Source organism: Phocoena sinus, chromosome 12, assembly GCF_008692025.1.
Source record: "Phocoena sinus isolate mPhoSin1 chromosome 12, mPhoSin1.pri, whole genome shotgun sequence".
Lineage (NCBI taxonomy): Eukaryota > Metazoa > Chordata > Mammalia > Artiodactyla > Phocoenidae > Phocoena > Phocoena sinus.
In genome coordinates, this window is record NC_045774.1 from 15,849,301 (window position 1) to 15,866,933 (window position 17,633).

The 17,633-nt window shown below is 38.0% G+C and overlaps 1 protein-coding gene across 1 annotated transcript; it reads left to right on the forward strand.

Moving 5' to 3' along the window:
• The first annotated feature begins 939 nt into the window (after positions 1 to 939).
• Positions 940 to 14,366, forward strand: NUP43 (nucleoporin 43). Its single transcript, XM_032650980.1, has 8 exons — positions 940 to 1,115; positions 1,428 to 1,550; positions 2,202 to 2,279; positions 3,646 to 3,826; positions 5,120 to 5,255; positions 6,271 to 6,422; positions 8,435 to 8,557; positions 11,493 to 14,366. Exons 1-8 carry the CDS (start codon positions 996 to 998, stop codon positions 11,720 to 11,722), a joined length of 1,143 nt encoding a protein of 380 aa, XP_032506871.1. The 5' UTR covers positions 940 to 995; the 3' UTR covers positions 11,723 to 14,366.
• Positions 14,367 to 17,633: the final 3,267 nt, after the last annotated feature.

The following is a 17,633-nucleotide window of genomic DNA, read 5'->3' on the forward strand; positions in this document are numbered from 1 at the left end:
ACAACCAACACAGTTATGAATATAGTATAAAGGAGTTTTTTTTTTAAGATGAATAAGTCATACCTCTTGTAGGTAATAAGATTTACATTCAAATTGGGGAGATTTGCATCAAAAGAAAATTAGCAACAGGGGGCAAAATATAAGTGCTATTAGTGGTCTAGATATTAAGGGACATGTTTATTTAGATCATCATGGGCTGGAGAAATAGGAAAAGATAGAGGAAAGAACGGGTGCTTGAAGGATGGGCAGGATTCTGAGAGGAATTTTTTAAAAGCGGGGGAGGGTGTATCATAGGTCTAATCAAAAGCACGAAGGAACCTAAGGCTCTGATTCCTGAGCTGTCGACGTTACAATTAAAAATCATTCTTAATTATATACATAAATGAATTGAGGATGGTCACAGAGGCAATGGGAGTCCAAATTAGAACTGGGGTCCTCAGAATTGCAACCCCAGTTTCTGACAGTGTGTATTAACAACGTTGAAGAAAAGGATTTATTTGGGGGACGGGGAGGGAGAGGTTTTGAATAACAAATTGGTACGTTGACGGACGTACTTCCAGGAGAATTTAAGAATTTTGAATATTTTCTATGCGCGGTGAAATGCAAGACAATGTTTAGGTGTGGCTACTAGGTCGTTTCTCTTGCATTGATTTTGTTTTGGTTTTGCTCTTAAATTTGTCTTACATTGCAAAGTTATTGCACAAATGTATTGTCTCGGTGTTTCTATATCGTTTGCAGATTAGGAGCAGGTCCTACAGCACAAGAACGGGAAACACCCTTGCCTGGGTTCAGAGCCTCCTGCGTCGGGCAGGGCGTCCCACCTACCTCCCACTTGAGAGTTGGTGGTTCGTTCCCGCACTGCCTACAGAGGAGAATTGGCTCTCTGCAGCCACCGTCCCTCGTACGGTCCGTTCCAATCAGGGCTCAGCGGGAAGGGGCGGGACTGAGTGGCGCGCTCTGTGCTTCTGGCTGTCCCTGGCCTGGTTGCTTTCGACATGGAGGAAATTTATGCTAAGTTTGTGTCACAGAAAATCAGCAAGACCCGCTGGCGACCGGTACCTCCGGGGAGCCTGCAGACCGTGGAGACTTTCGCCACGGGCTCTTGGGACAATGAGGTACCCCCGCTCCCGGCCCGGGAAGCCCCTTCCTCCTCCTTCCCTCCTGGAACCGAGCCCCCGGCCGCCGGCGCGCGAACTCTCTCGTCTTCTGGCTCCTCTCGCCCTTCTCTGTCCCCCAAATGCACGTCTCAGGCTCGGTTGCCTTGTACCTCAGAGCCATTGATGGCCCCGTATCTCCTCTTTTTTAATGATTATCATTCCATTTGCTTGGGATGCTTTTAAAGCAAGGTTGATTGAAGGCAGTGCAAATTTTAATTTCGGAGAGTTTGACATATATTTCATCTCAAGATAAAATTTTCTGCTTTACAGGAAAATTATGTTTCACTGTGGTCTATTGGAGATTTTGGGAACTTGGACTCTGATGGAGGATTTGAAGGAGACCATCAGTTATTGTGTGATATCAGACACCATGGTGATGTAATGGATTTACAAGTAAGTCTGTGTAATATCCAAAAGCTAACTTTTAAAAAACTGAGAGTGATCTTTACAGTTAGAGATGTAAAGGACCTTAAAGTTTGTCTAGTCTCACCCCAGGTTTACAAGAAACTGAGTTCCCTATAGGTTATGATTTGCCAACATCATATAGCTGCTTAATGGCAGAATCAGGACTGGGGAAGGGGATGTGGAATTAATCCTAGCTTGTTTGTTTGCCCAATTGACCATCTACTATCTGCCAAGCACCGTTTACATAAGTTAATTTCATTCTCATCGCATGCTTGTTGAATCAAATACTGTTATCTCTGTCTTAATGAGAACACTGAGACTAAGATCTTTGGAGCATGTACTATGTGACAAATACTGTGCAAGGCACTTTACATGTTTTTGCTTTTTGAGTTCTCATAACAGCCTAGCAGGGATTAGTTCTCTGTTTTGCAAGTTTACCAAGGCTTAGAGAACTTAACTTGGCCAGGGTCTCAAAGCTGGTAGTAAGTGGTGGGAATGGAATTTTGACTCTCACATTTTATTTGCTTAGCATTTATAGCCTCTTTGCATTTTAAAATTGTTATACTATTAATTGAGTCAAAAAAATGGCTTCCTCCCTGCTAATATTTATGAATCTATAACAAGCAAGAATTTTCTTAGTTTTTTGACCAGGAAAGAATTGTAGCTGCTTCATCAACAGGATGTGTAACAGTTTTCCTTCACCATCCAAATAACCAGGTAAAGAACTTTTGTTTGAAATCTCAATTTGCGTTTTAATTTTTTTTAGGAAGGTTTAAAGAAAACTGTACTTAATAATGACACAAATAATAAAGTTTTATAGTCTTAAAACATGGAGGGGAAAAATCATTGTATTACCCATCTTTTAGTAGATTAATTCAAGAACCATGTTTGTGTGATCCTTCATTCAAATTGGGTATCTCTTATGTTCTCTTAGGTTAGATTTAACAATATGGTATTCTGGCAAGTACTTTTCCTGTAATTCTCTTTTAAGATCCTAGTCTGGTCTTTTGAAGAAAGAAAGAACACTTTCTAGCTCAAGCATCATGAGAGAGAACAGGAACAGCTACCTTGCTTCAGATAGAACCTAGGTTTCAATTGAAAGAGAGGATATACTATATGAAGGCTTGACATTTTTTACAAAGCCTTTCTTGTGTGTGCCAAAGCCTGACTGCTGATCTTCAGAGCATAGTGGTAAGGGCAGTCCTTTAAAATAGGCCCACTTGAAGTAAAAGTTTTAAGTTGCTAGAAGAGAATGCTTACTTAGATTTGGGGATTAATCAAGGTCATCTTACTAATAGGCATGCCTAGTAAATACAAGAGCCAGGTCTAGTTAAATATTTTTCTTTTTTTTTTTTTACTGTTTATTTCAGCAATGCTTTTATTTTTTATTTATTTCTTTTTTTGGCTGCGTTGGGTCTTTTGTTGCTGCGCGCGTGCTTTCTCTAGTTGCGGCGAGCGGGGGCTACTCTTTCGTTGTGGTGTGCAGGCTTCTCATTGCGGTGGCTTCTCTTGTTGCAGAGCACGGGCTCTAGGTGCACAGGCTTCAGTAGCTGCAGCACACGGGTTCAGTAGTTGTGGCTCTCGGGCTCTAGAGCTCAGGCTCAGTAGTTGTGGCACACGGGCTTAGTAGCTCCGCGGCATGTGGGATCTTCCCAGACCAGGGCTCGAACCCGTGTCCTCTGCATTGGCAGGTGGATTCTTAACCACTGTGCCACCAGGGAAGTCTTAACTATTTTTCTTAATGGAGTCATTTGGAAAGCACTACAGAGATTTTCTCTTAAATGTAGGCCAGCCCCCTTAAGAATTTAGAGCTGCCTTTGAACACATAATTACCTGATACCTAAAAACCATTTCTTTAGTTTGAGATAAGTTTGGGATGTTATTAAAAAGCGTTTCTTTTGAATCTAATCCAGTATATACAGAGCTTTAATGGAAGTAGTTTCTAGACCTTAATGCTTGGAAATACAAAGGGAAGAGAGTTACTATGTTTCTAGAAAGGTGTGAGACACAGTTTTAGTTGGGGAAAGCTCTAGTTTTTTGGAGCTTTGCTTTGATTAATCATAGCCTCATTTGTGACATGTAGACTCTGTCAGTCAGCCAGCAGTGGACAACAGCTCATTACCACACGGGTCCAGGCAGTCCTTCCTGTAGCAGTGCGCCATGCACAGGTGTTGTGTGCAGCAACCCAGAAATTGTCACAGTTGGAGAAGATGGTCGAATAAATCTCTTCAGAGCTGATCACAAGGAAGCTATAAGAACTATAGGTAAGAAAAATCCTATTTCTTTGGTCTATTGCATAGTAATTGAGCAGCTACCATGTGCTAAGTAAATGCAATGCTAGGTGTGTGAGGGATTTAAAAATATACAAAGCAGGATCCCTTTATCAAGACAGTATGTTGATAAGGCCTGTATGAAGGAGTGACTAGAAGAAAAAGAAATTTGTGGAGAGGAGAGCCAGAGGGGATTAACAGATAAAGAATTGAGGGGCAGGTGGCAATCCATTTAATCTAGGTTCCAAACCATAAATAATACTAAAAGGTGGCACACCAGATAAAGGGAACAGCATGGAGGCAAGGTAAGACCATTCAGAGAATGACAGAAAATGTAGTTTGACCTGACTTTAGATATTTGTATAGGAGAAGTAAGAAATGAAACAAGAAAGGTAAATTGTGGTCAGGTTGTGAAGAATCTAATGCACAGCTGTAGAGGTTACGTTTTGTTAGGTGGGCAACTACGGAGCCATTGAAAGTTTTTGAGCAAAGGGGTGATGTACCCCGTGTCATGCTTTAGAAGGATTATTCCAGTGTAGTAGTTCTCAACCATACTTTGCACAGACTTGCCTGAGGAGATTTTTAACAGGCCATCACCGTAGACTCCCTAAATCAGAACATCTGGATTGAGCCCATGAATCAGTTTTTTGTGTTGTTATGATTTTTAGTTCTGAGGAACACTATTTGTTTAGCTTTTAGGGACCACTGCCTAGTGGCAGTTTGGAGGAGGGTCACAAAACAATTTAAGTGTATAGTAAATTAAGTGGTATAAGTTTAAACACACTATGAAAAGGAAAAGGACAGTTAAAGCAATCAGGAAGGACTTCATGGAGGAGAAGAGAGCTGATGAGGATAAAGATGTATAGATTTGAGATAAGTCAGCGGAATAATATAGGTCAGAATGAGCTCTGTAGGAAGCAAGGGTGTTTGGCTCAATAGAATGGAGGTTCTGTGTTAAGCAGTAGAGGGAAGTAAAGTTGGATATAAAGGAACCTGAACAGCTGTCTCAGAAATGGAGGGTAACAACCTAAAGTGGAAATAGAGAAATAAGTGAAAACTTAGCCCTCCATTTGGAAAACAGTTCAGATGTCCTGTGAGTGATATAATTTTTCTATTAAAGGAGAGTCCATTTTAACATGTATATTATTGCATTTTTCTATAGAAATTAAACTGTGACTTATTTAAAATTTCATTTGTAATATTTCAATCAGTGGAGGGAATGCAATTTAAAATTTTCATGGAAAAGGGGGGCCTGTTAACACACAATGCTGTTTTCTTCATTTGTAGACAATGCAGATAGCAGTACACTCCATGCTGTAACCTTCCTTCGAACTCCTGAGATTCTTACAGTAAATTCAATTGGACAGTTAAAAATATGGGATTTTAGACAACAAGGAAATGAGCCCTCTCAGATATTATCACTGTAAGTTTTGATTTGTAATTTCAGTAGTGTGAAGCAAATTTGTTTGACTGTTTATAGCAACTGACTTTAAACCATATTGTATTTTAACTGCATGCTAAGAGAATAATCTCTGACTAAATCTGATAAAGCAAATACAGTTGACCCTTGAACAATGTAGGGGGTTAGAGTCACTGACCCTCTATACACTCGAAAATCCCTGTATAACTTATAGTCAGCCCTCAATATACGTGGAATCCTCTGTTTCAGAGGTTCCACATCTGCAGATTCAACCAGCCTCAGATCATGTGGCACTGTATATTTACTGTGGAAAAGTATTCATATGTAAGTGGATCCCTGTTGTTCAAGGGTCAGCTGTATAGTTGGATGGGCTTGGCGTTTGGTAAATATTTGTTGTATTGATTCAGAAGTTTATATTAATCTCTTTGAAGCTTATGTTATTTAATGGGGAACTTCTTTTTGCTCATCAAATGATTCTATTAATAGTGGGAATATTCTATTAATATATTAATAGAATATTCTGTTCTACTAATAATACACTCTAGATGTGACTGGGAGAAAAATACAATCCAAGATATTTTTTTGAGCAGAAATCCCCTTTCTATATGTGCAATCTTCTCTAATTAGAAAATAGCATGTGTCAAGCTGGAAAAAAAGTTATATAAACTAAGCATTAAATAAGGTAGAGTAGAAGTAAGGAATACGCTGTTTAGTTGATATATGTTTTTAAAAAGCCAAGAAATGGAAATGTTTTGCATATCTTACCATCAAATTATCTTGTTCCTTATGTGTACAAATTGAAGAGAGAATGAATAACTCTGGCCTTTAATTCCCCTCAAAAATTTTAATATTTAGAGATATATTTAACGTAGTCAGTTTTTTGACATGATTTAAGTTTAGCCAGTAGCTCCAGCCACAAAATTATCGTTTCGTTACTGGAAAGAAACAGGTTTCATAGGTTATTCAAAGATAAATTATACTTTACAACTTTGTGAAGTCATTTTATCTCCCATTAAAGGACTGGTGACCGAGTGCCACTCCACTGTGTTGATAGACATCCCAACCAGCAGCATGTTGTAGCTACCGGTGGTCAGGATGGAATGTTAAGTATTTGGGATGTTAGACAAGGTACAATGCCCGTGTCTCTACTGAAGGCTCATGAAGCTGAAAGTAAGTATTGTGGTGATACATAAGTTTTTGGTGTGTGAGCTATACAATGTATTATAAGCAGCTTTCCATAATGATACCTATGGATCATTCTACAGCAGAGTTTTTGACTGAATTGTATAAATTTATAATAATTAACTAATCCCTTTTTATTTGAAATTTACGTTCTTTAACATGTTTGATTATTATACACAAAACCGTAGTGATTATCCTTACATATTCATCTTTATGTGCTTCTTTTCTTAGGATTGTTTTTTAGAAATAGAATTGATGAGTCCAAAAGTTTGCATAATTTTAAAGCTGTGATTCATGTTGTCAAATTGTTCTACATAAAAATAATACGAGTTTATATTGCCACACCAGTATGTGAGAATGCACTTTTCCCATGCAAATGCAGGCTGTTATTTTTTATATTTGCTAATCTGTGTGTTCTTCAATTTATTACTGTACCTTTTTCTTTTTTTCTTTTAACAAGAACAAAAGATATAGGCTCTTGCCTTGTTTTTAATGTTTGTCATTTGATTTTGGTGGAGATTTTTTGGCTGAACAGAAATTTTTCATTTTATCACCACGTCAGGGTGGATTATAGTTTTAAATTCTGACTTAAGAGAAGTTGGTATTAATGCTTCAATAAAACTATAGAAGAGCAAACCTTATACCAGTATTGCAACTTCTAAGTTTGTTTCACATTATTAATACTTTGGAAAGATAAATAATTTTTAAGATTATATTTAAGAAGCAAATAGAAACTTTTCCCCTCTTCCAGGTATGGCTATGTCCAGGTAAAAAGAATAAAAAGGAATAGGTGTGCCCTTAGAGCCTGTTGTTGCTAACCTAGTGGTAGTTAGAATTACAAACTTTCAGATATCTTCTCACCAGCCCATTTTTAAACGCCAGCCTGTACTGTTCAACAAAACACACAAGTGTAGTGGCTTGTAGTGTATTTTGAATTCATCTTGACTCTTGGCTAGAAATAAGATGTTTTATAGACGTTTGTTTTCTAATTTGAAAGTATATAAATACATAAGAATCTAGATTTGGGCAGTCTGCTAATGGCTGTATAGGCTGTTTTGTTTTACTTTGTTTTAATGAAACAGTACGAATGTACTTTACACAGGGACTCACCAGCACACATTCCTTTCCGGAGGAAGGTGACCTTTTTGTTTTCCGGCGTGTTTAATTGTGGTAACTGTCAGAATGAAAATGCCAGCTTGCAGACATGTGCCTTGCACTTTTTATGCTACACTCTGAGCACTTTCTATGCTGCCTCTCTATGGTTACCTAACCCAGAATCACGAAACCCTTGTTCACAGACTGTTTTACCTTCATGCTGCAGCTGTCTTCCTAAGACGTCCTGGGCAGTCCTTGGCTCCCAGATACCTATTGGCACACAAAGTTCCCTTAAAGTTTAGAGCTTGAGGAGTCCCCAGTCCCAAGCTGGCTTCTTAAGTCTTTCATTTGAAACCGGATCCAGATTTTTGGAGCATTTCCAGGTTTTGGTTTGCTGGGAGCTAGTTGCTATTTCTGTGATACAGGCCAGAAGAATCCAGAGTCTTGGCATGAGCCAAAATTGGACTATGTCTCTTAGAAATTCATTTGTATTCTACTTTTATGGTCTTCTCTCTCTTTCCAATAATATAACCTTCATGTGTTAATGACACAGGAATTGAAAATAAGAGAACTTAACAATTTTCAAAAAATCTTTTCAGAATTATTCCATTGTCATACTTTTCCATAAAAAAATTGTAATAGGTCAAATGACTAGCATTTATTTTCATTCATTTGCTGGCCCAATACACAAGTAGATTTACTTGACTTCTTTATCTTATCTACATGTTTTAGCCATTTGGAGAGTTATGTCTTTTCTTTGATCCTGAAGCCTTTGATTTTTATCACAGGCTTGGAGTTTGAAGGTGTGTGATGGAGGTTAATGGAAGGTGATGCCTAGAGACAGGGTTTTGATGTTTGTTCAACTAATCTACACAAGAATAAGCTTCTTGGTTGTTATCTTTTAGTGTGGGAAGTTCACTTTCACCCATCCAACCCAGATCATCTATTTACTTGTTCTGAAGATGGATCTCTCTGGCATTGGGATGCCTCCACAGATGTACCTGAGAAATCATCACTCTTTCACCAAGGTAAAAAATTTTAATGAAGGTTCTTGTGTGTAATTTTATTATATTTTTAAATACCAAATTCGTAATTCTCATATTTTTAACATTAAGGAATGACAAAATGTTTCCATTCTCTGGCTTCAGGGTAAATTCTAGTATCACAGGGCTTGAAATCTGACTGTCAGCTACTGACCACTGTACTGCTGATGACTAGAAATGCTGTTAGCTGGCTAACTTCGGACAGCCAGGGGTCTTGTTTGTGAGTACATTGTTGTGGGCCCTCATGCCATAGGATAGGCATTGACAGCTCTCTTATACTACATTGTCAAGGGTGTATGGCAAGACCAAAGTTGATCTTTTATGTATTAAGGTACTGGTTTCTCCTCAGACTAAAAGGCCCTGTCTCCTGATTAAAGACAGAGGTAAGTAAAGGTCAGCCAGAAACTATACACTTAAAATCAAGAGGTTTTTTTTTCTGTTTTTTTTTACATTTTCTAACCTTCTTGTTTTTAAGTTTGTCTGTGGTTCCAAAGTTTATTTGTTCATTCATTCAGCAAATATTTATCAAGTGCCTACCACGTGCTAGGCACTCTTCTAGGTGTTAGAGCCCATGACAGTGAGCAGAAAAGCCTCGAGGCTCATAGAGCAAATATTCCAGTAGACAGTAAGTAAGATAGATAATGTCTCAGTAAAAGTCCCTGCAGAAAAACAGAAACTACCCTGGATTTAGAAGGAATTGGTTTCACGTGTGTTAGAAGGGCTAGAAGAACAAAAGGGAATGGGAGGGATGCTGGGAGAGCAAATAGCAAAAAAAGAGGAATGCCAGAAATCAACAGTTGTTAATACCTCTGCTGTACAGTTGGAAGTGCTGTCCAAGTTGGTTCTGGATCAGCAGAAAAGGTGCTACCTCAGCCGGGGCTGGAATTACAGCCTGTGTTGTCGTTGCCAGGAACCTGGAGCCTTTTCCTTCCCCCACCCGACCCCGTCTGCCTTCCAGTCACACACCGTAGTGCCTCTCATGGGCAGGGTCTGCCTGGAAGGCAGATGGCAAGGGAGCTTGGAAAAAGGAGTTTGTCCCTGCAAGACATAGTAGAGCACAGCAAAGTAGGAAAGGAGACAGCAAGAAGGAAGAGATCTGGACCAAATACCCTGATGCCTATGAAGAAGAGTGAAGAGAACAGGAGGATGAAGAATTAGTGGAGGAGGGGCCACTTGGCAGGGAGAACATTTGAGCAGAGACCTGAGGAAGTGGAGGTACGAGTCACAGGAATGCGTGCCAGGTGGAGGAAACAGCCAGTTCCAAGGGCCTGAGACAGAACAGCAAGGAGGCCAGTGTGGCTGCAGTTCAGCAGGCCGGGAGTGTGCGGAGGTGGCAGGAGCTGCGGAGGACTCTGCAGACAGGGATGAGGGCTTCAGGTTCTCTTCTGAATGTGACAGAAAGCCACTGGAGAATTTTGAGCAGGGGAGTGGGGTGATCTGTCTTACGTTTCCAAAGAATCACTTAGGTGACTGTGTAGAAAATAGACTGGGGATAGGGATGGAAAAAGCAGAAGCAGGGAGACCAGGGAGGAGACTTAGCACAGTGGTTCTAATGTTAATTTTCACAGTATTCAAGAGTAATATAAAATATAGGAGCAGTAAAAGGTAAACAAAAACTAAGAAGGAAAAATCTAAATCTCCAGAAAAATTCTGGAGAAGTGTCGCATGTGTAGAGCTTGCAGCACGCCTGTGCTAATAACTTCGCGTATGGAGAAACTAAGAATATTATTAGTTTCTAATAAATAATAAGGATTAGCTAAGCACTTGGTTTTTTATTTCTTCTTCCCCTACCCCCACTATCTTGCATTTGAGATTTTACTGTTTGAAGAACCTTGGTTAGACTGGAAAGAGCCATTTACTATATTCTGTGCCTAGTATCGCAAGGAACAATATTAGACACTGTGAAAAGGTAAAATAAATATAATCTATACAACCTGCCCTTAAGAAATACTTAATTGAGTTATGGAGAAGGGGGCATGCAAAGTTAAATCGTATAAGAAATGTTATAAGGTAGTAAGTTATTAGTGGTACGTATAAGTGCTGAGGGTTCCAGGAAGGAAAAGGGAAGCATGAACGAGTCATCTTCAAAGGCTTCTTAGAGAAGGAAGTTGAGCTGGGCTTTAAGAATCAGCAAGATTTAAACTCACTAATCTTTAAGCTTCAAGATATGAGGGACTTTGCCTTGTATTCCCAGCACTTAGCACACCGCCTGGCATATAGTAGGTACTCAGCCATTTATTGAGTAAATGAAATCTGTCTTTATTTGATCTGGCAGAAAGTTGAAAGGAAAGAAAATTTCAAATGAAGGCTAAAACTGAAATATACTGCTTCTGCCCCACTTAATCCTGCATTAAATGAAGAGCACTGTCAGACATAAAAGTTTATAATCTGGTAGTGTTCTTAAATTCTACTTTTAAGAACATTTACCTGAAATAAAGGTGAAGAATAAAAGGAGATCTAAAGCAAGTTGATTATATTTTTAGACATATAGAAATAAATATATTTTTAGAAATATTTATGTAGAAATACATCCAGAAATTTTCATTTTTTGATTATCTAAGAACTTAGATTTCCATATATTATCTACATTTATTCTACTTGTCTTCTAGGCATTTTGGTACATTTCTGAGACTTTCCATTAAAGAATAAACAGGAAGACAGGGTCTAAATGAATCTTGTGCTTTGCTGAAGATTTCAAGTTTGATTGCCATATTATCCCATGGAAATTTGAGTATTTAATATCACTGAGTAAGCCTTTAGTCAAAAATGGTGATGTGTTATAATGGAATTATCAGCCAGTTATTCTTGAGAATTAAAAACAATGTATATCATTGCCTTTTTTAAGTATTAGAATTTCAGATGTTTACTAGTATAAAATTAGTCTTGAAAGAAGTTTTCACCTTTTCTTTTCTTTTCCCAGGAGGAAGAAATAGTACTTTTTTGTCTCATAGCATTAGTAACCAAGCTAATGTTCATCAATCTCTTATAAGCTCCTGGCTTATCACTGACCCTGCCAAAGACCGTATTGAAATCACAAGCTTGCTTCCCAACAGGACTTTGTCTGTGAACAGTTTGGATGTTTTAGGTCCTTGTCTTGTTTGTGGAACCGATGCAGAAGCAATTTATGTTACTAGACAACTTTTTTCATGAAGATACTAAAAGATTTCATGTAAAACATACAGTTATAGCCTTTCAAATTCCAGCTTCTCTATGCAAATTTTTATTATTGGAAAATGTGAAATTTGCAGGGGAAGCATCCATAAACCATTGTTAATTTTGATGCCCAGTTTCAGCTTTTGTTAGTTGAATATTCTTCTAATAGTTAGTATCTAGAGTCTGATTAATGACTGATGGCAAAAGAATTGGACCATGTGGAAGAACATCAGAGGGATCCTTGTGCTGATAAATGCACTGCCTTCAGCACAATTCTGGACAGCTCATGGAACCAACTCTTCATTGTTGATGTTGCAGGCCTCAAAAATGTCAAACCACCAATGGGTTCCTATCCTTTTTATCAATGGTGTGTGGGGTATACCCCTCCCTGGTGGCCTTAGCTAGTATTTATTCTTTTTTACTACAAGTATTTTCTTCAGTTCTTCCACATTTTATTTACTTAATAATTTTTGTAAACTTTTTTCAGAAAGAATTGAGAACAAAAATGGCAAAATTTTTGTAGTGTTCAAATTTTTTTAAAGGTAAAAATGTTTTGACAGTTTCCTTTACTAGAATGGGTTTGAACAGAACTCCGTCAGCTCCTTAGACCCAACTTTATTTCTCTTGAAAAGAAAAAAAAGACAAGTACATTTTTCCTAAGGATTTTTCCTTTTATTTAGTTTTACAACGTAGTTGAAAATTGCTGAATTGGACATTGTGCAATAAAATAGGATTTGACATTGATAAGTGAGCTGACTTACAGACGAATTTGATAGGTAACATGCAGAGACTAGTATGATGATGTGGTAGGAGTACAGAGTTTTGCCATCTTTATCTTTAATGTTAATGATGACCTAACATGCAGTGTTTTAAGACAATTTTATGATATTGTCTTTCTAAAGTTTGTTAGATTAAATGCATTATTGAACTGTTAAGACCTTAATGACAAATCACTCCTATTACACAATTGAAGTGTATGTTTATTTACTTTACAATTCCAACAATAATTACTATGAAGTTTTGTCTTTCTGTCCCAATAAATATTTGCAGTTTTTTTATGCCACCTTACCTCAGGGTTTTTTGGATTTTGTTTTTTGTTAACATTTTAAAATGGAATACATATATGCATCTGCTGTTTTATATATATTTGGCTCAAAAATATTTGACTGAATGGACTTGCCTCGCGGTCCAGTGATTAATGCAGGGGGCCCAGGTTTGATCCCTGGTCGGGGAACTGGGAACTAAGATCCCACATGCTGCACAGCACAGCCTAAAAAAAAAAAAAAAAAATCGACTGAAGATAATTAGTAACTGAATTCCAAAGAATTCCAAAGAATTCCAAAGAATTCCAAAGAATCAGAGAAGGAAAGAAAATGTTGCTGATAGGAATTCTTACTCTGTTTATAGTTTTATTGCTGGGGCTAATTTTTAAAACTTTCTGTTATTACAAAAGTCATTCATTGTAGAAAAGACAGTCAAAAGAAAATTGTAAGTACTTAATCTCAAAGAGAGACAATTCTTTTCACACTGTCTTCTATCCATCAATGTATATAGTTTTTCTGTAAAAAAAAATGAAATATACATGTTATATTTGTAGATGCACATTCTCTAGCAGTCAACACATGAATTCAGTAATAAGAATATAGCTAAGAATTTTCCTCTGACTTTATATTTCCCTTTGTATGAATGTCTTGCTGCAGCCTAAGCTACAGTGTCCCTCTCTTCATCCGGTACAGGCATCCTCCCATTCTACCCGGCAGGCTAACATCTTTGCTTTGAATGGCCCAGAGTTGATCTCATCACTGGAAGACCCTAGCTCCCAGGTGGCACATTTTCCGTGTACAGTGAATGGCAAACTTGTTGTGCCTCTGCTTCGATCCGTATTATCTGCTGCTGAAAAGTTTGAAGGTTACATGTACGTTGTTAGCACCCTTCTCAGTTTCCAGCAGCAATGTATACAATTTCCCTTGATCACTAAAGTAAGTAATTGGTAGGGGGGGGAACCAGACATACAGGCTTAGCATACTAGCTTGGAATGGAAACAAGTTTGAAGTTTGAAGCTTTGATTTGATTTAAGGGTATTTGTAACCATAAGTAGAAGGAAGTACATTTGAATAGTGTTACATTTTCTACCAATTGAAGAGTTCTGCCAGACTTAATAAGAAACATAAGAAACTTCTCTATCCTTATTGATAAATAAAACCCTAATTTATGAATTTGTTAATTCTCACTGCTTTTATTCATGAAACTATCAAATAAAATTTCTTTTGAGGGCTGTAGGATCTCAGAGGTGAAAGATATCTTGGAGGGCATCTCCATACTAAATTTAATCAACACTTCCACAGCACCCCCAACAAATTATCATCCAACCTCTACTTGAAAATATACCATGATAAAGTTTCCCATTTCCCAATGTAGCCTCCTTGTTTGGATAGCTGTAATTGATATTGCATTATAGCAGGGTTTTAGAGTGTGAGTGGGATCCAAAACAATCCTATAAAAAAAGAATCATTATTGTGGGTTAATGAAATGATCATGTGAACCTATGAGATGGAACCAAACACCATTTTATCGAATTTGCATTCTGTTGGGGTGCTTTACTATAAGGTTCAACTAAATAAATGAATTTTCACATACTGAACTGAAATTTGCTTCCATTTGTCTTCTCAGGAGCCACAAAAAACAAATTTAATTCTTTTCATCATATATTCAAATGTTCAGAACTACGTATTGTAGCTTCTTTGGGGTAAACTTTTAAAATCCCTTCAATGGTTTCTTGTGGGCAAGGTTCCCTTCCCCACCTCTCTTGCCCTTCTTGGCTAAATCCTGCATACCTTTCCGGACTCCTCTTAGGTGTCATTTTCTCAAGAAAGTTCTCCCTGGCCTCTGACAATCTGGGCTAAATTGTACTCGGCATCAAAAGCCCATTGTGCAGAGCTTATATTGTGCTTACAGCCATTTGCTAAGCAGCCTGTCTCCCTCTACTGGACCACAAGTTCAAGAACAGGGCCCATGTCTTAGTGTTGTATGAACAATGTTTAACACAGTATCTGATACATAGTAAGCCCTGAATTAGCCTGAATTGAACTAAACTCACAATTTTGTTTTCCCTTTAAAAAATAAAGGCCATCATTAAAGTGTGACTTCCAAAATGAATACTTTTCCAGTGGTGTCTGCCTTGCTGAGAGTATGACAGAAATCTGCCATCCTGGTTCTGGGTACAATATTCCTTTGTAATGCTGTCTCAGCTTATTTTACCTATTCTGATATTTGTTCAGTTGACTGCTGACTAGTTTAACTTAAACCCTTAATTTTCACACCTGATACTCCCTAAACCATACCTCCCTATTCTTGAGGTAATGCCGATGATTGTGATTCTTACTATAGGTCCATCCTTCCTGTTTAAGAAGACAAATTTTCTTTCACTTTAGGAAAGAGCTAACAATCACCTTTGAATCTTTTCTGCAGAAGCTGATCGTTTTCAGAATTGCCCAGCGTGCTCTCTACACCCTCATCCCATTGGTAAGGAGATAGGTTAAATGGACTTAGGCCCACCTCCCAATTATCAGTGACATATGAATCATTGGCATTTGGCTACAGTTGTTGAAATATTTATAAACCAACCTAACTTATTGACATTCTGCCACATTTATCTTGTTCATAAGGCTATGTGAGAGAACACCTGTGCTACAGCTGCTATCCTATCAAAATTTTGGCATAATTGAAAAATTCCTTGTCCTTTGTGAATAACACTTCTATTTCACAGTACTGTGGAAACATCCTTTTAATAATCCATTTTAGAATCTTGTCTAAGAAGCATACTAAGTTCATGAGTGTATAATTTATATCAAGCCTTCATTTAAACTTATGGTATCAATATGATATCTAGCTCAGACTAATTAGATGGTCTGAAGCAGTAGCAGTGCTCTTGTTTTACAGATAATGTAACCTGGGGAGAGCCAAACTATGATATGCAACTATTTAAACTATTTCATTGGTATCATTCTGAACCACAATTAATGTTAAGTGGCAACACAGAATAATTAAATAACAGCCTAGACTACAGTCATCTTAGCATCAAAACAATTACAACATTTCACTATATTAGTAGAGGGAGAAAACCACAAAGGGGGTGGGGGGTGAGAGGAGAGAAGTAGAATGACTAGAATCTAACTGATGAGGTAATAAACTTTAATTAATTAAAAATAAACTAATGGTCAATTCCAAACTATCATGACTAACTGGACTTTGGGGGAACAGTAGTTGACAGACCAGCCTAACATAGCCATCAGACATGCATCAACTGTCAAAACAATTTTTGTACAGACCATGGTTATAAGAAGCTAAATTGTAATTAATACTAGACTGTAAAATACTAGCTGCAACAAATCAAAACACAGATCTTACTCCTGCATAGTATGGAATCAACTTATTAGCCAGAGAGATCCTACAAGCAAGGATTCCCCAGTAGCAATGAGCACACCAAGAACCCAGATTTGGTTTCTAATACCATTCTCCAGTAAAAGGAACCAAGGCTCCTTGGAGGTGCAGGAAATAAACCAGATAGTTTGGAGCATTTTTGTAGTCCCAGAAAGGAAGACAGTTAAGAAAAAAAAAAAAAAAACAACGATAGGAGTATGTTATAGGGACACAGAAGCTAACTGGAAGAGCTCCAATAGCCAAAGCTGGAACAATTTGATCAAAAACAAGAAATACCCAAACTATTAAATAAATATCCATGAGTCCACATTGATAAGAATAAGTGTTTGAAAAAAATGGATGAGAGACAAATCTGCTCAGAATTCCAAATAATTTGTGTAGATTCTTCACTCCCAAGGAGGTGGAACACAATTCACTCCTAAGTGTGGGCTGCTCATAGTTGAGAGCCTTCCCCTAAGACAGTGTGAATTCCTGGGAGAGCCTGTGTTCTCAGGACCACAGTGCTCTCCAAACTTTTTCCATGTGTGCTGCCTCTGTTCCTACAGTCATCCATGCATGAGACTTGCCCCTTACATCTGTTGATAAAAACAAAATGAGACAACCTACTATACATAAAATAGATAAGCAACAAGGATTTGCGGTACAGCACATTCAGTCTCTTGTAATAACCTATAATGGAAAATAATATGAAAAATACATATATTTAGAACTGATTCACTTTGCTGTATACCTGAAGCTAACACAGTATTGTAACTCAACTATACTTACAAAACAAAAACCACACAACTACAACAAAATCAAAATATCCCTCTTCCATGAAGCACTGAAGAGTTGAACAGGCTGAAGCTGGACCAACGGTTTTCCATCACAGCAACAACACAAAGACCTCCAAACACAATGGCAGGTATTGCCATTCTCAGACATCAGCACCCTTAGTAGGCATTTTCCTGGTCTTTCACCTCCACCCAGTCCCAGTCTCAGCCACATTTCATCCTGTTGGTTGGTTCTTCTATCCTGAACATTCCTTCTCTCCTTTCCCTGCTCTTTTCTCCCCCTACTTCACAGGAGTAAACCTCTTAATATATAGAGCCATTCACTGAGGTCCTTGAATTATCTAGGAATTCTCCTAAAGACAGTAGTTTTTGGAGATGCCCATCTTTAGGTTTAGAGAGATGAAGAGCTTAAATAAAGAAGTTCTGAGGGTTGGTGACAGAGGTGGCAAGGTTTAGGCAGCAGTCTGCTCTTCCAGATACATAATCCATCTACAAAGGACAAGCAGGCCTGTGAACATATTAGATTCATATAATTCATATTAATTTTGAGGCTGAAAGATACCCTGCAGGTTACTTAGTTCTCCAGCTGAAGAAAGTAAGACCTAGAGCTATTAAGTCAGCCACTTTGGGCCATGTCTTCTACAGACTCTGTGATTGTGGAATACAGATTTTCAACCAAGTGCTCGTGGAATGTA

Coding starts and splice junctions, on each gene's coding strand:
- NUP43 (XM_032650980.1), top strand. CDS start 996: ATGGAGGAAATTTATGCTAAGTTTGTGTCACAGAAAATCAGCAAGACC. Junction 1,116..1,427: donor CGGGCTCTTGGGACAATGAG/GTACCCCCGCTC, acceptor TCTGCTTTACAG/GAAAATTATGTTTCACTGTG. Junction 8,558..11,492: donor ATCATCACTCTTTCACCAAG/GTAAAAAATTTT, acceptor TTCTTTTCCCAG/GAGGAAGAAATAGTACTTTT.